The sequence below is a fragment of the Triticum aestivum genome, chromosome 6B (genome assembly GCF_018294505.1).
Source record: "Triticum aestivum cultivar Chinese Spring chromosome 6B, IWGSC CS RefSeq v2.1, whole genome shotgun sequence".
NCBI lineage: Eukaryota > Viridiplantae > Streptophyta > Magnoliopsida > Poales > Poaceae > Triticum > Triticum aestivum.
Window position 1 is genome coordinate 644470893 of NC_057810.1, and position 20419 is coordinate 644491311.

The following is a 20419-nucleotide window of genomic DNA, read 5'->3' on the forward strand; positions in this document are numbered from 1 at the left end:
TAAACAATTCAGAATTTTATCACGCTCTAGGAAATTTTAACAATTCTGCTATTGAATGCAAAAGTTTCTGTTAATGCACATTATCAAATCAACTATCACCCAAATTATCCCTAAGGCTTTACTTGGCACAAACACTAACTAAAACACTAAAACACAATCATAACAGTAGCATAATTGTATATTTATTGAAAACAAAAAAGAAAACAAATAGAAGATAACTATTGGGTTGCCTCCCAACTAACGTTATTGTTTTACGCCCCTAGCTAGGCATAATGCATAGTTTCAAGTGTTGTCATCTTTCTTCTTATTTTTCATCGATGTGTTTTCATCAGGAGGTTTTTCAAATATAACATGAAACACATCATCCATATAAATTTTAGCATTAGCAAGTTGCCATCTGCAGACCCCCCTTGATTACCGGCTAGAATCCAAAAATATTGTTGATTAACATCATTGAAAACTTGTTGGATCATACTCAAAGGAGGAACTTCTTTTTTAAGGTTATCATCAAAGATGCAATCATTGCGAAGCAAATACCTTAATAAATAATCACTATTGTAAAGGATCTCATCTATTACTGGTTTTTCACGGTTCATACCATAAAAATCAAAGATCTCTCTAGCTTCTCGCACTATGTGATCAAACTCTTTCATAAGAACAAGGGTAGCTATCCTTTTAGCTCTAGGATCTTTTATAACAGGCAACTCATAAAACAATCTTTGCAAGGTAGGATGTGTGCGAATAAATCTTCTCTCAAGTTTAAGAACAAGTGCAGAAATAGCTTCTGCATAAGTTCTAGTTATTTTAAGTATAGGAGCGTCATCGCAAGTCAAAGTTCCAATGCAATTAAAGAATTCTTACTAAATCACAATCATTCACTAGTACCCCATATATCATCACCTTAATATCGCAAAACTATTGCAAGAAATCAAACATATCATATTCAATGATCTATAAGTTTTATGTAGGATTTTATAACTAACCATGTGAATGACCAGTTCCTGTTGACTCTCTAAATAGATAAAAGTGAAGCATGAGAGTTTAATTCTTTCTATAAAATACCACACTCTAATAAATATAAGTGAAGCAAAAGAGCATTCTGCAAATAACGGTTTTCTATAGAGAAGCAGGCATCCAAATTTCAAATGATATAAATGAAGCACATGAAGCATTCTATAAGGCCATACTCAAAAGATATAGGTGAAGTGTAAAGGGCATTCTACAAATCAACCAACGACCATCTCATACCAGCATGGTGCATAAAAGAAAAGGGAAAAATAAACACAAAAGACGCTCCAAGAATTTACGCATATCATTATCATATTATCATGTGAACAAAACAAAAATCGAGACATACTGATAATTGTCGAAGAAGAAAGATGGGATGCCTTCCAGGGCATCCCAAGTTTAGACGCTTGAGTCTCCTTGAATATTTACTTGGGGTGCCTCGGGCATCCCAAGCTTGAACTCTTGACTCTCCTTATTCTTCTCATATCGATATCTCCTCGATTTTTAAACACTTCATCCACAGAAAACTTAACCAAACTTTTTATTAGAGGGGTTAGTACATATAACATCAAATCTCATCATGTCCTGCTGTAATATTATTGTATAATTAAACATTACCCATTGTATACTATCACAATTCTATGGCTCCCAAGTCAATGGGGCTCAACAAGATTTCAAACATAAGCAAATAAAGAAACCTGAGGCCACGCGCGGATGCTGGAGCATACAGTGGGTAATGTTTGCTTACCTCAGGTTGGTGTGGATACCGGAGCGGCGGCTTTAGTTTTGATTGTAGGGTGTCGGCTACGCGTTGCTCGAGTGACGAAGTCGGCGGTTCGCCTGGTGCACGGCCTTGGGGTCGGCGTGTGTTGATGGTGTCCTGTTGTGGGCGTGTTGTAACGGTTTTCACCCGGATTTCCGTTAATCGACTGGGCAAATTTCTTCTACCTTTTTAATGAATTGAGCCTAATGAACCGCATTTCAAAAAAATACAAATATTCGATGAATTTCCCGATACATGTTTAATATTATGAATATGTTTATAAGGACTTCTTTTTAACATATGTCATGTATATTAAGAAAAAGTCCTTATACACGGCCGCTGCTGGCCAGGCTATGACTACACTCTGTTCAGGCTATGACTTGGCCGCGGCCAAATGACGGAGCTGGATGTGAAGTCTTCTAGCAACCTGACGACGTTACAACGCTTGGTGGGCCAACAGATGCATTTCAACAACATACTATGTCCCTCGGTGTGTCAGATCTTGGTGGTGTCCGACGGTGGAGGATACCATGAGCAGGTGAGGACGTGTACTCCTTTGAATTTTCGCAGGAGGACATGCATATAATTTTTTTTTCCCGATAGTTTTTGTTCTGGTCCACCAAAGACAACAAATTTGGCTTATCTAACCAATCATTACCAAATCATGGAATGCTTTAGCCTGTGGGAGACTGGGGTCTTCGAATAATCTATTTCTGTGCAATATTATTACCGACAAACTATATATAGGATGGAAACACTAAGGAAAGGTTAATGGCCTGCTTTGGTTCAATAAAAGTGCTGGCCCATCCAACGTAAGTGGACAGAAATGAGTTAGCTGTGTTCAGATGAGGTAACAGACTAGTGTTATCCTCCCAGGTCATGCATGATTTTATTTTATTTTTTAGAACAGGTCATCTATGATTTCATACCAAACACAACTGGTCTTCTCAATAATTTCATTCCATTTACAAGGGTTTCTTGAACCATCGATAGCTACTGACAGTGCATTTATTCTTTATAGAGCAACTTATGTGCTGAATTGGTCAATCTGTGGATATCTGATTGGCAGATTCAGAGCAGCTGATAATTAGTCATTAAACATCAAGTAAAAAGTTAACTAGTAAGCTACCTCTAGTGGCATGATTACAGTAGTACAAGCAAAGCAAAAGCAAAAGCAAAAGCAAAATTGATGATCTCATATAGGTAGAGAATATTCAAGGGATTTACAGTGAACTTGTTCTTGCATGTTCTTTTTTTTTCATCAAGCATGGCACTCTCCCTGGCAAAAAGAGAATGCAAGGAAGCACCTTTAGAGGTAATCTAAAACGGAAAAAAGAAAAGACATTGATGAGTAACCTAATCTTGATTCTTGAAAGACACCCTTGGAAAGAACATAAGGAATGGAGCTTTCAATATATCTTGAAGAAACCACGGCAGTCTACTCATCAGACTTCACACATAGTCCTCCTCGAGAACAGCCCCCCTCAGCGCAACCCATCGAGCCTTGCAAGCAGAATGGACGTTGAAACTCTCACAGGGCATAAGGTTCTCAAACACTCGTTCAGTGAGACTGTAGGCATAACAGTCCGTGGAGTGGTCATTTCCGACATAAACCTTGTTTCCGAGAGCACCATCAGCAGCTGGTAAGATAAACCCGCTCAATCCAGGTACCACAAATGCATTATAGCCCATTAGATTGCTGAGCTGACGGTAGCAGGCACTGCCATCTGCATCCCAAGTGACCTGCCAAACGACTGGCACTTCCTTCAGCTCAACTATCAATAGATTCCCATCAGCCCACAGTAAGCTCATCTCTCGTGCAGGTGCCGTCATCTCATCTCCAAGGTCATTTACCTAAATAGCCAACTCTTCATTCTCATCTTTGTCAAGGCTGTATAACTCTTGTTCGTCAGATATCCAGTAGATATGACTGCCCGCGGCAAGAAGGCTGATAACAGCGTCCTTATAGTCAAAGCCAGTAACCGACCATTGATGGTCTAGTCCAAGGGACCTTTCACAAATCCACAGATGACATCCATCATTAGTGCTCTTATTCACTGCCAACTGAAGCTTGACGCCAGCCATGACTATTCTGTCATAATCCAGAGAACACGCAGACACCGAATTTACCTGCAGAATAGGCTCCCAAACCTTCCTCAGATAGAGGCTCTGGACATTGTGAATATACAGCTGGCCATTCTTTTCAATAAGGACAAGGGGCCCCCATGAAGATAGGATACTTTGAACTTCATATTCTGCTAGATAGGTTCCTGTAGTGTGGTCATAAGGTTTGAACATCCTTTTTCGAGACCTTTTAAGGTTCCCCTGCAGCAGGCATGGTTCGAACGAGTTTCCTCCATCACGTAAGAAAAACCATTCAGCCTATAATACAATGAAAAACTAATAAGAACAGCTACAATATTAAAGCGAAAGAAAAAGTACTCCCTCCATCCCACAATATAAGAGCGTTTTTGACATTAGCGTAGTGTCAAAAACGCTCTTATATTATGGGACGGAGGGAGTAACTGCTAAGATTTGACACACAATTTAAAATAAGAAAGTAATATAGACACATAACGAAGTTATCCATAAAGCAACCAAACAGGGCTTTAAGATTCCACCCAGGATAATATAAATATAATGTTGAGTTGCAGAGATGCAATTTCAAATGATTGGGAGATCTATATGGTTACTGTAGTGAAGCAAAAAGAGAAAGAAGAACAACAAGCAAATGCTCTAGAAGCAACGGATAAGACCAGTATGGGTACAGGTCAGATACTTCCAACCATCGCAGTCATTTAAATCAGCATTGTAACTAAACATGGATACATCAGCAAGAACCAAGACATGTTGCAATGACTAGGTGAGAATCAAAGTAGGTATCCAAATTCCTGGTCCTTGCAAAAATACCTCTAGATCCAGAAAATTGTTTGTATTTGTCAAGCTGAGGTCTTCAATATTTCCAGTCCACATTCTGTTGTCACTATTTGGAAGAGAAAATCCAAATCTCCGGCCATTTTGGTTGTGCCGAATTGCAGTGCCACTATCATCATAAGGTTCCTCAGATTATTCAAGGCCTGTAGCGCATGCAACATTGTCAAATAGTTCCACATTATATAGATAAACAGAACTATTTCAACTACTGACAGAGAGGCGCCATAAACTGTTGAGCAAACATCTAATATTTGTTGGGCAAAAGAATTCACCAATTAAATAATTCATGTTTCCTGATAAAACCAAAGTACTTTCAGCTGTTCTAAATATAAAAGTTGAAAACAGGCAAGGCAACAGAGGAAGAAGAGGAGACCTCTGACTTTACTGATGCATTGTGGCCAGGATATGATGCTGACGAGACGCATGTCCCTCTCCTGAAAACAAAATGGTTGGACAAATCAGGAACTATATTACAAATTTGCAATACCAATTATTAATACATGAACATGGACGTCAAGCCATTTCAATAGTGTTTTATGGCCAGCTGATAGCAATACATAGTTTTACTTACTTGCAGTGAACTGTGGCCATTTTCAAACTGAATGGCTTCCATTTAAGAGCTTTGACAATATCTTGATGTTTACTTGTGAGAATGTAGGAGCACTTACCACCTGTGTGGAGGATCAGTCATCATTATGGGCTTCAGTTCAGTTGGTAAATAGGTAATCTAATACAGAAGTGTATCAAAAAAGCTAATCTAATATAGCACCAGTATAAACAGTATACCATTAATGTCTAACATAACTTTCACTCGAAGAATTGTCGAAAAGGATGGAACTTCGTCAAGAGGTTTTGAAACAGCTTCATGAGTTAGTACTCTGCTTCCGTTTGCATCAGATTCATACAATCTTCCTTTCAGTCCCTCCCTGGATCTTTCAGGTAGAGTTAAGATTGATTCTACTAACTCTGTTGGAGATATTTCGAAGCTTGACTCATATGTATCTTCTTGAAATGAATCAACACTGTCATCGCCATAAATAAGTGTGTAAAGCAACATAGCACTTTACAATGGACTGATAGGAATCAGAAAAAGAGAGGAAAAGAACCTAGAAATGCACTCCAAGCCTGGACATCCTCCATTGGAAAAAGAACTCGCTAACTGCAACAAACATATTGCAGGTTACAGATATTATTCAAATCGATACAAGACATTTAACACATCAGAGCGCATCCTTCCTTAACAGAGAATAACAAATGTGTAAGACATGTTTCTAGACTCCAGGAGGAACATTCACATACGATAGCAATTAGCATCAATTGTTTGCTGGTAAACCAGAGCATACAATAGATTACATAGATATGCATGGAAAGTCCGCCCACCCTCATGCACAAATATGCTTGCCTCATCAAACAACACATTACATAGATACAATGTACTGGTATCCTTCCCCAAAAAATAAATACACTTAAGAACATTGACCGCCAGGAAAATCAGTCGGAGTTGGCTATATTCATCAAACTATAAGAAACGATTATCTGCTCAAAATTAGGGATGCAAATTTGGAACCTAAAGGGTACCCTCCGACCCTACCTAGTTTAACTAAATGAACTAAATTTTCAGAACTAACCTCATTTCTGAAAACTTGGTTCATTTGGTTGAACTAAGTAGGGTAGGCGGGTACCCTCTAGGTTCGAAATTTGCATCCCTACTCAAAATTAACAAGCAGCTAGAACCATGAGGAAGCATACATGACAAATTCCGCAGACAACATTCCAAATTCATCGCAACAACCAACTCAGAAGTACTATGCAATAGTGCATCGGTAGGCATGACACGGATATCAGATGAAGGGGAATGCGACTGCTCACCTGTGTGAGACAAGCAACAGCCCAAATGAATCGATAACCGCGGATTGGCAGAACAGTGGCGCCTGCAGCCCAGGAAGGTTGGCTCGAGATGTCGACCTTGCTGCACACCTGCTCAATTGATACAAGTTAGGACGCAAGTGCTAAGAGTGGGGGAGATAAGACCAAGAAGGGATGTTGCGCTTGGAGCAGAAACCCTAGAGAAGGGTTACCTCGCCTCGGTAATGGCGGCGGCTATAGGCGAGCATTTGGGGGGCGCAGTGGTCGTCGACGAGGCGGATGCTGTCGCTGCAGGCGAGGGGGTGTCGCAGGGGGCGGTCCGCCGCTTCAGGGATGCAGCACTGCCGCTTCTCTTCCTCCTCGGAGCTGTCCGCGGAGGAAGCCATCTCCGGCGGCGCGGCGGCAGGGATTGCGCTCCTTCGCCAACCCGCTGTCCGTCTCCTGGGTGCTACAGTGTCGCGCGGCGGCCGGGATTGCCCTCCTTTGCCAACCTTATTTTCCGTCTCTGGGCTGTCGCCGTTTAGAGAAGTAGCACCATTTTTGTGTGTGCGACCCGCTGCCGCTAGTAACGCCGTGAGGTTTGGACTCAAACCTTGTCAAATTGGCCGTCATGGGCCGGCCCGACACGTGGCTTAACGGGCCGTGCCTGAGCGCCAGCCCGGCACGGCACGCCAAAGGGCGAGTGGCCTGGAGCGACTAGCACGAAAGAACGACTGCACGAACGCACGAAATCTGGAGAAGCGCACGAGCGCATTTGCCAAGGAGTATCGTTGCGCCAGGGACCGGGAGGTGCGACACGCTCGTACGAGACGTGGCTCTATGTGCGTCCCCTTTTTTTTTGCGTAAAGCCAACTTTATTGATCAAAATTTATAGAGAGTGGGATACACGTTAGGTCATAAAGCTGGCCAGGCCATTACACGTCGTTCCTGAGCTAAAGAAAGAGCAAACTTTGCTAATCTATGTGCATCAACACTGGTCGCATGACTCTTAAAATTAAAGTACATTTAAAAGGAGAAGCTCTAATTTTGATTTCACTGATTATAGCACCATACGCTCCCTGGTTTCCTTTATGGATATCAGTGACAATTTGTTTAGAATCTTATGTGATAACAATTTTTTGTAATTGAAGGTCCTGCGCTAAAGAAATAGCCCCTCTGCATGCAATCACCTCCGGCGTCGCTGGATCCAGAACTCCAGCAACAACCAACGCGGAGCTGCCCAAATAATTTAATTTCCTATCCCGACAGATAGCTGCCGCTGATCCCGCCCTTACTGCTCTCACTCCCGCGTCCACTTGAATTTTAACAAAGTTCTCCGGAGGAGACTTGCCTCGTTGGGCAACATTCTCCACAATAGTCTGGACAGCCTTCGTTCTCACTGGCTCCTTGTCCCGAACGGCGTCAAGCTCACTGATAAAATGTGTGATAAAGCGTGTATTGCATGCGGTGTTTGGAAGATCCCCTCGTGAATAGCCTTGCGTCTTGATGACCATGTCGCCTACACACTAACTGACACCCTAACAAACTGATCATGAGGAAGTGTTTCCAGAAGAGTGAACAACTAGTTCTTTGCATTGGCCTCGGTCGTGGCAACCAAGGTCAAACTCAACTCCTCGTCGACAAGAGCCCAAGGACACCTTGAAACCGTGCAATATAAAAGGGAATGATGCCAAGAATCAGGCGAGGCACAAGAACCGCAAGAATCAGGCGTCCCTTTTTTTAGTTGGCTTCGATGTGCCTCCTAGCACTAGTGCACGAGCGCACGGGACGTATGTGCCCTCGATCTGTTACTCGGGCCACTGTGCCAGCGTGCCAAATGGGACGCCGTGTCGGCCCATGTACCTAGGGGGTCGTACCTAGGCCAGGGAGGACAACACGTGTGCCGGCACGGCCCGTGTACTTAGCGCGCCTGGTCGGGCCTGGCCCGTTTAAGCCAGGTTGTGTCGTGTCGTGTCGGGCCATTTGGCCATGTTTGGTTAGACTGGGGAAATTGCACGTTCCACCAGATTTTGGCATTGTTGACGAAATCGGTAACTGGTAGCTGCTTGGTCAGCTTGGGAGTAGTGATTAATCGGTGAATCGGCCTATTAACTGGATTAATTAGTCCACCATCAATCGGTGAATCGGCCTATTAACTGGATTAATCAGTCCACCATCAAGCTCGGTGGGGGCACTGCTACATTTTGAGCTTGCGTTGGTTTTCCTTGAAGAGAAAAAGGGTGATGCAGCAATAGTAGCGTAGGTATTTCCCTTAGTTTTTGAGAACCAAGGTATCAATCCAGTAGGAGGCTCCTCAAAAGTCCCACGCACCCACACAAACAAACAAAGAACTCGCAACCAACACAATAAAGGGGTTGTCAATCCTTTCACGGCCACTTGCGAAAGTGAGATCTAATAAAGATAGTAAGATAAGATAAATATATTTTTGGTATTTTATAATATAGATGCAAAAAGTAAAGATGCAAATAAAAATAGATTGGAAGCAAATATGATAAAAGATAGATCTGGGGGCCATAGGTTTCACTAGTGGCTTCTCTCAAAATAGCATAAGTATTACGGTGGATGAACAAATTACTGTCGAGCAATTGATAGAAAAGCGAATAATTATGAGATTATCTAGGCATGATCACGTATATAGGCATCACGTCCGCAACAAGTAGATCGACTCCTGCCTGCATCTACTACTATTACTCCACACATCGACCGACTCCTGCCTGCATCTAGAGTATTAAGTTCATAAGAACAGAGTAACGCATTAAGCAAGACGACATGATGTAGAGGGATAAACTCAAGCAATATGATATAAACCCCATCTTCTTATCCTCGATGGCAACAATACAATACGTGCCTTGCAACCCTTTCTGTCACTGGGTAAGGACACCGCAAGATTGAACCCAAAGCTAAGCACTTCTCCCATGGCAAGAAAGATCAATCTAGTAGGCCAAACCAAACTGATAATTCGAAGAGACTTGCAAAGATAACTCAATCATACATAAAAGAATTCAGAGAAGATTCAAATATTATTCATAGATAAACTTGATCATAAACCCACAATTCATCGGATCTCGACAAACACACCGCAAAAAGAGTTTACATCGAATAGATCTCCACAAGAGAGGGGGAGAATATTGTATTGAGATCGAAAAAGAGAGAAGAAGTCATCTAGCTAATAACTATGGACCCGTAGGTCTGTGGTAAACTACTCACACACTAGTGCAGAACCGGGCAATAGCACCGGTTCGTAAGGCCCTTTAGTGTCGGTTCCATAACCGGCACTAAAGTGTGGGCACTAAAGCCCCCCCCCCCTTAGTACCAGTTCAGCACGAACCGGTGCTAAAGGGAAACCACGTGGTACGAGCCAGCTCCAGGGGCCTGGAGCCCTTTAGTACCGGTTGGTAAGACCAACCGGTACTATAAGGTTTGGGGGGTTTTTAGTTTTATGATTCTTTTTCATTTAATTTTGTGTTTCCATTTTAATTCTTTTTCGTTTGCTGGTATTTTATGATACTACACATTGTATACGTTATGCATATATATATATATATATATATATATATAGAATTTCTAGTAGAACCAATCATGCATATATATATCATCAATGTCTCACAAACCATCATATTAATTAATTCACACATACACACATGTATAGCTATATACAATTTCTCCTACATATGCATGTTGCCTTCGAAGCCAGTGGCATTAGCCTAATTGGTGCATTCGGAGCACGATGACAATTGGAAGTGATTTTCATGAGGGCGGTAGCGGGTAATAGTATTCTCCCTTCGGATTTATGACCTGGTCGAGCAAAAATCCCGCTATTTCCTCTTGAAGTGCTTCTACGCGCTCCGTTTCTAGGAGCTTCGCCCGCACCTCTCTGAACTGTTAAGAAGGAGATCAATATGCATGTGTATACATTGTGTGACTAGATATCGATAATGGTGTAAAAATTGTGAATAGTGTTTTGACAAGCGTACCCATTCTTGTCTTTGAGATCTGCTCCTTTCGGACGCCATCATGCGAACGTTCTCGCAAACGCAGAATGCACACAGATCAGTCCCCTGCGCCTGCTTCAGGGCCTTTACGAGAATAGAATTTGATCAGATAATAATTAATCAAGCATGATAATTAAAGAGATGACAGCTAGCTACCTAGCTAGTACTACTTAATTACTTACCTTGGGTCTTCCCCATTGAAGCTTTTTTTTCCATTCGCCTTCCCTGACGCTGATGAACCTTGCCCAAGCTCTGCCAGCCGACAAAGAAAATGAATAAAGGGGTTATTAAATAGTTCATATCATGAAATGACGAACTAAATAGGCCGAGATATATAGTTAATAATGATTGAAATTACCTGTTGACTATCCCAAACAAGATGTTATAGTCAGTTTTTTCTTTGAGTAGTGAGTCCAGTATTTCAACTGTTCCGGCGTCAACTTTAATGATACACAAGACCCAGTGAAATCTACATGCACACACGTTTGCATGTCTTAATTAAATGGGCATATGTAAGCAAAAACATGTAGCTAGCTAGTAGGCAAAAACAGAGAATTTGTAGTACAAGACAGTGTGACTCACTGGAAGTTGTAAGGAAGTAGTATATCTTCATTGTATCTGAGGCGCTTCAAGAACTCTAGCATGCTGTCCTCTACGGCCTTTGCATGACGTGCATCTATTTTCCATGTGTATTCATTAACGGTGTTTGGGTCAATGAACCCAATGCCATAGCGTCCACCTTTTCTCATTTCATACATCTTCATCCTGCATATAATACCACAGAAAAGAATATAATGAGGATAATTACAGGTAATGATTGATCAAAAGGATCACTACAGCTAGCTTGAGACTTAAATTACAGAAAGAAATCACTTACAGACAATAGCAACTGACGATAGATTTGTCGAGTGCGTCTTGATTGTATAACTGAAACAGTTCAGAATACTCAACGGACACAGCTTTCTCATGGTAGTAATGCTCCTTCTTGACATTCACCATGAGGGACAATCGATCGGAAATCTTGATAATGTTCATGTACTATTCATGCAATTCATACATTCTCGTTGGGAGGTTCTTGACCTTGTCTGGCTCGACCAAAGGTTGGCCCCGGACATATTTCCGTTTTATTTCATCCTCTCTAAGCACAGGCATGGGCTCGATCTCGAGGAGTTGTCCAACAGTGATTTTGAGAACTTCAGTCTGCATTATATGCTCCTCCATAAACTGTTTGCCCACAATAATATTGGGTGCATGTACTGTCACGTGTTGTTGGCACAACAAGCGAGGGGATCGATTGCGCCGCCTGTTCTCCCAACTGGGGAATGGTTTTCCCGCATTTTTTGACAGCTGCTTCTTGTTTGCTCGATCCCGAGCTCGCCTCCTTACGTAGATGTGCTCGATTTAACTTCCTGATGTGGCGCTCATAGTCTGTGTCAACAGGCTTGGGAGCTGGTGGTTGAGCCATACGAATGAAGTGATCAATCGTTTCCTCAGGGACTTTCTCCCTTGGCGGCGGTGGCGGTTTCGGTGCAAAATGGGCTTCCACCTCGGACTTCGATATGGCTGTGATTTCCTCCTCGGACCTGTCATAAGCCCTCTGCGGAAGAGGCGTGAGGCTTGGACCATATTTATATCGCTTGCCTCCGCATGTACTTCATGTACTACCTCGACTTGTACTGCTATGCACCATAGTTGCGGGGTGTCTCTTCTGTGATTGCTGAGGCGGCAGAGACGGCTGACGGGGCTGAGTTGGACGAGGAGGAGTGGCCGCCTGAAGTTGTGCCGGACTTGAAGGAGGAGTGGCCTGAGGTTGTGCCAGACTTGGAGGAGGAGTGGACGTCTGACGCTGTGGCGGACTTGGAGGAGGAGGAGTGGCCTGACACTTTGCCGGACTTGGAGGAGGAGTGGCCTGACACTTTGCCGGACTTGGTGGACTTGCAGGAGCGGGAGACTGCTGACTCAGTGGCGGACTTCGACGAGGAGTCGGCTGACGCGGTGTCGGTGGCCTTCGAAAGATGATGCAATCCTTTTTCCATAGGATGATACGATGTTTGGCGTCTCCGAGAAAGCGCTCATCATCACCTCCAGGATAGTCAAGCTCTAGCTCCGAATATAGGTCCACCACCTCATCAACCAAGACACGAGCATAGCCCGCTGGAATCGGATTGCAATGGAAGGTTGCCTCGGGGGGATTTGTAAAAGCAACGGCGTCCGCCACCTTCATGGATATGTTCTTCATTTTGACGTGTAGCTCGCAACCAGTGTTCTCCGTGATGTCATCCACGGGGTATCTACCCAGCATTGCGTCGTCCGGGGCGGAACCCACGCTGCTTCTCGGCATGGATGGGGTGGTGCTATCCAATGCTGGATCATTCGCTAGCTGCTTCAGCTGCTGAGACCCCCTTTGCTGGGTAAGTGAGTCGATCTGCTCCTGCTGCCACTGGAATTTGACTACCAATTCCGCTTGACTTGCTTCTAGGCCTTGAAGGCGTTCATAGTCCCGCTTCCTCTGCTCCTCCTCCATCTTCCTCTTCTTCTCCTCCGCAATCTTCTTTCTCGCACAGGTTCTGTAGTCGGTGTTCCAGTCTGAAAACCCCTCATACCACGGAATAGCGCCCTTGCCTCGTGTTCTTCCCGGGTGTTCAGGATTTCCCAGGGCACGCATAAGCTCGTCGTTCTCTATGTTGGGCTGGAACACCCCCGATCGTGCCTCTTCTATTGCAACAAGTATCGCATCGTCAGCTCCCTTTAGACTTGCCCTCGTCGAAACATTGCCTGTCTTCGGGTCCAACTCCCCCCCATGCGCATAGAACCAAGTCCTGACCCTGGGGGGCCAGCTCTTAGTAACCGGAGTGGCACCTGCATCCTCCATCTCTTTCTCAGACTTATCCCACTTAGGCATTGCCACCGCATAGCCACCTGGCCCCAGCTTATGGAACTTATCCTTTTTTCGGCATTCTTCTTGTTTATTCTCGACCGTTCCTTAGCTAATTCCGAATCCTTGAATTTCACGAAATCGTCCCAATGAGCACGTTGGTTCTCTAGTGTTCCCTCGAATACTGGAGTCTTCCTTCCTCCCTTGACGTACTTGTCCCATTCACGATTCTTGTGGTTCTTGAATGCAACCGCCATCTTCCTAAGAGCAGCGTCCTTGAATTTCTGCACATCTGCTTCTGTGAAATGATCTGGTAGGGTGAAATGTTCCATGAGAGTATCCCAAAGCAGATCTTTTTGATTCTTGTCGACAAAAGTAACATCTGGACGTGGAGCAGCGTCCTCTTTGCCTTTTTGTCTTTTGTCTGGACATGGAGTAACATCATGACTTCATCAATTCGGTCGTCGCAATCGAATATCATATCACCCTCTCTGGTGTTGTTTAGAAATTTGGAGCCGTCATAATCTTCTTCATTCTGATCATCATCTGGCCCGCGTATCATATCGAACATGGTCTGTTCTCCCTCTCTGTCGGTATTGTCTGCCATAGCTTTTATTTAACTAATTCAAAAGAAATATAAAACAATTTAGTATTCAAATTACATCGTCTCGAATAATAGATATAATCTCGAATACTTCATCTAGAATAATACATATAATCTCGAATACATCATCTCGAATAATATATAATATTGAATAGTACATCACTGGCTAGCTAATTAAAGATCAAATACTACAGAAGAATCTAGGACACTCGCGGTTCCTGCAGCGCGGGCGGTGGACACCCAAAGAGAAGGAACCCTCACAAGATCATAGCTGAAGTGAGATCCCCGAAGATACTGCCAGGTATTGGAGAACCTGCCGCCCTCTAACGCAACCATGTAGCGATGGACATGCTCGTCCTCCTCCCTGACACGGCGACGTACCACCTCCGGCGGGGCCGGGTCCCTCCGCACCGAAACTGGCCCACGCGAACGCCACCAAACGAGATCAGGGTCGACGACGGGACCCGGGGCCGGGTTCCTCATCAAGCGGCGCGCCCCTCCAGGCAGCACCTCCCAGTGCCAGCCCGGCGGAGCCCAGTCCTGGACATGGGTCGGCTGGACGTCGTCGCGGACGGGTCGACGGCGAGGATGCGGGCCGGGCATCGTCGAGAACAAATACTAGCTATATGCCCGCAAAAAGTAATATTTTTTTAATGATTGGATTTTGATAACTAAAATTTCTAACATTTCTACTATTTCAAAAATCTATATACTATTTCATACTAATTAAGCATCTAACACTAAAAACAGAAAACACAACTTCTATACATCCATTAAAAAACTGAAAAACAACATTATATAAAAAAATTCCATACTAATTAAATACTAATTATATCCATCTAACATGCATTCATACATATATAATAGTGAAAAAAATAATAATCTAAATAATCTAAACTAATTAAACATACAAAATACGTATATACTAATTAAACATTAAATAATCTAAACTAATTAAACATACAAAATACATATGTACGTGTGTGTGTGTGTGTGTTCATGCATGCTTGTGTGTGTGTGTGTGTATGGGCTCGGGGAGGGGCGGCGCCCATGGTGGCCGCCGGGGGCGAGGGAGAGGGGTTAGAGGGGGAGAGCTCACAGCGGGCGACGGCGAGGCGACGGCCGGGGCGGCGACAGCGGGGACGGCGCGACGGGGACGGGGACGGCGCGACGGGTACGGGCCCGGGACGGCGACGGAGATGAGGGCGGCGACGGGGACGGGGGCGGCGACGGGGACGGGGGCGGCGACGGAGACGAGCGACGCCGGAGACGATCGAGGGCGGCGGTGACGGCGACGAAGACGGAAACAGAGGAACAAATAGAGAGGGAAACTGAAATTTTCGTAGCTGTTGTATATATAGAAGGCACCTTTAGTACCGGTTGGAGCCACCAACCGGTACTAAAGGCCTGTTTTGGCCAGGCCAAGCGGCGGGAAGCGACTCCCTTTAGTATCGGGTGGTGGCACAAACCGGTACTAAAGGCCCCCCCCCTTTAGTACCGGTTTGTGCCACCACCCGGTACTAAAGGGGTCGCGCTGCCACCCCAAAGTTTAGTCCCACCTCGCCGGGCGAAGGGCAGCTGCACTGGTTTATAATCCCAGCCACGGCTACCACTTCGAACTCCTCTATATAGCTAGCAGGCTTGTGGGCCTAAACTCTGCGCGCTGCCCTGTGAGTCTGCTGGGCCTTTAAGGCCTGTAATTACACACCTGTGGCCTCTCAGGCCCACAGGGCAGCGCCCCAATTTTTTTATAGTTTTTTTCTTTTCTGCTTTATTTTCTTCTATATATTTTTGCGTAGTTTTTTGCATAGTTTTTTCTTTTCTGTTATATTTATTTTCTTCTATTTATTTGTGAGTAGTTTTTCATCTAGTTTGCCAAAATTCAACATTTTCAGAGTTCATTTTGTAGTGATTTTCAATTTCACGGTCATTTTGTAAACGATTGAAAAATAGCAAATATAATTTTTTCTTTTCTGCTTTATTTTTTCTTCTATTTATTTCTGAGTAGTTTTTTCTTTTCTGCTATATTTATTTTTGAGTAGTTTTTTTATATAGTTTTTTTCTTTTCAGCTATAGTTTTTCTTTCTTTTCTGCTATTTTTTCTGTTAGTGCCCGTAGTTTTCAAATTTGAATAGTTTAATTTTTGAATTATTTGAAATTAGTGTGAATTTGTTTGCACATAAAATTTCTTCACATTTCAAATGCCAAAACACATAACTACCCTAACTATTACAGAGATTCCCCTCTCGGTGCGAAACACAAAAGAAAGTGATGATAGCTAGTGAAGCCGATCACATCCCAAATCTTTGGGTGTGAAACTTTTTCTTCGCGTGTGTCCCTTTGCGTCGTAACCATGGAAAATCTTCATCATTTAACGGGATGGTCGGGTCAATATTCACTGTGAATGGAGCAATTTCATCAAACTTTTCATAATCTTCTGACTTGTCTGTCTTGTCATCCACTCCCACGATGTTTCTCTTCCCAGAAAGAACTATGTGCCACTTTGGCTCATCGTACGATGCATTCGCTTCCTTATCTTTTCTTTTTCTTGGCTTGGTAGACATGTCCTTCACATAGAAAACCTGTGCCACATCATTGGCTAGGACGAATGGTTCGTCTGCATACACAAGATTGTTGAGATCCACTGTTGTCATTCCGTACTGCGGGTCTTCCGTTACCCCGCCTCGTGTCATATTGACCCATTTGCACCGAAACAAAGGGACCTTTAAACCACATCGATAGTCAAGTTCCCATATGTCCTGTATATAACCATAATATGTTTCCTTTCCCGTCTTGGTTTCTGCATCAAAGCGGACACCACTGTTTTGGTTGGTGCTCTTCTTATCTTGGGCGATCATGTAAAATGTATTACCATTTATCTCGTACCCTTTGAAAGTCATTATATTCGAAGATGGTAACTGGGACAGCAAGTACAGGTCATCTTCAATAGAGGTGTCATGCATGGTACGTGTCTGCAACCAGCTGGCGAAACTCCTGGTTTGTTCACGTGTAATCCAGTCATCAGACCGCTCCGGGTGTTTGGAGCGTAGCAAATTCTTGTGTTCATCCATATACGGAGCCACCAAGGCGGAATTCTGTAGAACTGTGTAGTGTGCTTCAGTGAGAGAATGTTCGTCCATACATATTATTTGTTCCCCTCCTAGCGTGCCTTTTCCATCCAGTCTGCCCTTATGCCGCGATTCAGGAACACCAATCGGCTTAAGGTCAGGAATAAAGTCAATACAAAACTCAATGACCTCCTCATTTTGATGGCCCTTGGAGATGCTTCCTTCTGGCCTAGCACGGTTATGAACATACTTCTTTAAGACTCCCATGAACCTCTCAAAGGGGAACATATTGTGTAGAAATACAGGACCCAAAATGTTAATCTCTTCGCACAGGTGAACTAGGACGTGTGTCATGATGTTGAAGAAGGATGGTGGGAACACCAACTCGAAACTGACAAGACATTGCACCAAATCATTCTGTAACCTTGGTATGATTTCTGGATCGATTACCTTCTGAGAGATTGCATTGAGAAATGCACATAGCTTCACAATGGCTAATCGAACGTTTTCCGGTAGAAGCCCCCTCAATGCAACCGGAAGCAGTTGCGTCATAATCACGTGGCAGTCATGAGACTTTAGGTTCTGGAACTTTTTCTCTGCCATGTTTATTATTCCCTTTATATTCGACGAGAAGCCAGACGGTACCTTAATACTGAGCAGGCATTCAAAGAAGATTTCCTTCTCTTCTTTGGTAAGAGCGTAGCTTGCATGACCCTGATGTATGCCGTCTTCTCCGTGCATACGTTGCTGGTCCTCCCGTGCCTCAAGTGTATCTTTTCGTCTTTCTTACGGTCTTCTCTGTGCCATCGCATCGCCTTGGCATGCTCTTTGTTTTGGAAGAAACGTTTCAACCGTGGTATTATAGGAGAATACCACATCACCTTGGCAGGAATCTTCTTCCCGGGGCGCTCGCCCTCGACATCACCATGCTCATCGCGGCTGATCTTATAGCGCAATGCACCACATACCGGGCAAGCGTTCAAATCCTCGTACTCACCGCGGTAGAGGATGCAATCATTAGGGCATGCATGTATCTTCTGCACCTCTAACCCTAGAGGGCAGACAACCTTCTTTGCTTTGTACGTACTCTCGGGCAATTCGTTGTCCTTTGGAAGCATATCCTTTATCATTACCAGCAACTTTCCAAATCCCTTGTCAGATACACCATTCTCTGCCTTCCATTGCAGCAATTCCAGTGTGGTGCCCAGCTTTTTCTTGTCACCTATGCAATTCGGGTACAACAATTTTTTGTGATCCTCTAACATGCGCTGCAACTTCTTCTTCTCCAAATCACTTGCGCAGTTTCTCTTTGCATCGGCAATGGCCCGACCTAGATCATCAACGGGCTCATCTGATGCCTCTTCTTCAGCTTCTTCCTGCATTGCCGGCTCAGCTTCTTCCCGCATTACCGGCTCAGCTTCTTCCCCCATTGTTGTATCATTGTATTCAGGGAACCCATGGCCAGGATAGCTGTCGTCGTCCTCTTCTTCTTCATTGTCTTCCATCATAACCCCTCTTTCTCCATGCTTGGTCCAAACATTATAGTGGGGCATGAAACCGGACTCAAACAGGTGGACGTGAATGGTTCTTGACGTAGAGTAATTGCGACCATTCTTACAGCCAGCACATGGACAAGGCATAAAACCATCCGCCCGCTTGTTTGCCTCAGCCGCAAGCAAAAAAGTATGCACGCCCTCAACGAACTGGGGAGAGCATCGGTCATCGTACATCCATTGCCGGCTCATCTTCATTACACAACACCGAATAGACCAAATTAATACAAGTTCATACAACACTTAAATGCAACAAACAAATAACTCTCTAGCTAAAGCATTTAAATGCAACAACAAATGCGATCAAGATCGCAACTAAGGTAACAATTGATCCAACAGCATAATGATACCAAGCCTCACTATCGATGGCATATTTTCTAATCTTTCTAATCTTCAAGCGCATTTTCTCCTTCTTGATCTTGTGATCATCGATGACATCGGCAACATGCAACTCCAATTCCATCTTCTCCCCCTCAATTCTTTTCATTTTTTCTTTCAAGTACTCATTTTCTCTTTCAACTAAATTTAACCTCTCGACAATAGGGTCGGTTGGAATTTCCGGTTCACATACCTCCTAGATAAAAATATCTATGTCAACTTGATGGGCATATTTTGTCATAAACACGAAATGCAACAAATAGTTTTAAAAGAGAATATACCACATCCGAATCATAACAAGGACGAGGGCCGATGGGGACGGATATCAAAACCATGGCACTATGTATAACAAATAACGTACGGGTAAGATAATTATTATACGAGTAACTATATATCCAAATCACACAAACATCAATTTTTTATATAAAATTTCATGAACAAGAGGCTCACCACAAGGTGGTGCCGGCGATCGACGGTGGTTACGACGGAGATTTAGAAGGCACTAAGTAAACCACACCTACATATGCAAACTAAGTGTTATTTTAACCTCAAATTGCATATAAATCAAATACTAGCACATATATATATTTCCTCCAAAATTACTAAACTCACAAATTAATAACTATATAAAGCATTGCAAGAGCTAATTTAGCAATGAGAGATGAAAGGACAAAGTTGCTAACCTTTGTGATCATTTGAATGGATGGGGGCCTTCAAATCTTGACAAATTTTGGGCAAAATGTGTGATGAGCTCGAGAGGAAGAGGGGAAGAACAGAGAGGAGAGGGGAAAGGGGAAGAACAGAGCGAGCTCGGGTGGACGAAGGGTTTATGTCGGACGACCTTTAGTACCGGTTCGTGCCAAGAACCGGTACTAAAGGTGCTGGAGGGGGCCCAGACTGACAACATCCTGCCACCACTCTCATTAGTACCGGTTCGTGGCACGAACCGGTGCTAAAGGTTAGCCACGAACCGGTACTAATGAGAGTGGCCCGGCTAGCCGTTGGAACCGGCACTAATGTATACATTTCTGCCGGCTCAAATACAAACCGGCACTAATGTGCTTCACGTTTGACCCTTTTTCTACTAGTGACAACTCATCGGAGGGGCTATGGTGTTGATGTAGAAGCCCTTCATGGTCGATTCCCCCTCCGGCGGAGCGTCCGCGAAGGCTCCAAGATGAGATCTCGCGAATACAGAAGGTTACAGTGCTGGAAATTGTGTTTCGTTCGCTCCCTGGATGTTTTTGGGGTACGTAGGCTTATATAGGAGGAAGAAGTACGTCGGTGGACGCCCGAGGGGCCCACGAGACAGGGGGCGCCCTATAGGGGGGCGCCCTCCTATCTCGTGGAAGCTTCGACTACTTCTTGACTTGCACTC

The 20419-nt window shown here is 43.9% G+C and overlaps 1 protein-coding gene across 2 annotated transcripts; it reads right to left on the reverse strand.

Moving 5' to 3' along the window:
- Positions 1-2948: 2948 nt before the first annotated feature.
- On the reverse strand, positions 2949-7103 carry LOC123134674 (uncharacterized). Of its 2 annotated transcripts, none has more exons than XM_044553879.1 (8): positions 6784-7103; positions 6575-6682; positions 5812-5864; positions 5492-5727; positions 5277-5376; positions 5079-5139; positions 4682-4848; positions 2949-4096 (listed from the first exon to the last, which is right to left on the reverse strand). In XM_044553879.1, the coding sequence occupies exons 1-7, from the start codon at positions 6955-6957 to the stop codon at positions 4711-4713; spliced, it is 870 nt and encodes a 289-aa protein (XP_044409814.1). In that variant the 5' UTR covers positions 6958-7103; the 3' UTR covers positions 2949-4096; positions 4682-4710. The 2 variants fall into 2 exon arrangements, with proteins under 2 accessions (XP_044409814.1, XP_044409813.1); XM_044553878.1 differs by having other exon boundaries at positions 2949-4153; positions 6784-7101.
- Between the last annotated feature and the right edge of the window lie 13316 nt (positions 7104-20419).

Coding starts and splice junctions, on each gene's coding strand:
- LOC123134674 (XM_044553879.1), bottom strand. CDS start 6,957: ATGGCTTCCTCCGCGGACAGCTCCGAGGAGGAAGAGAAGCGGCAGTGC. Junction 6,683..6,783: donor GCCGCCATTACCGAGGCGAG/GTAACCCTTCTC, acceptor TCAATTGAGCAG/GTGTGCAGCAAGGTCGACAT. Junction 4,849..5,078: donor ATGCATCAGTAAAGTCAGAG/GTCTCCTCTTCT, acceptor CATGCGCTACAG/GCCTTGAATAATCTGAGGAA.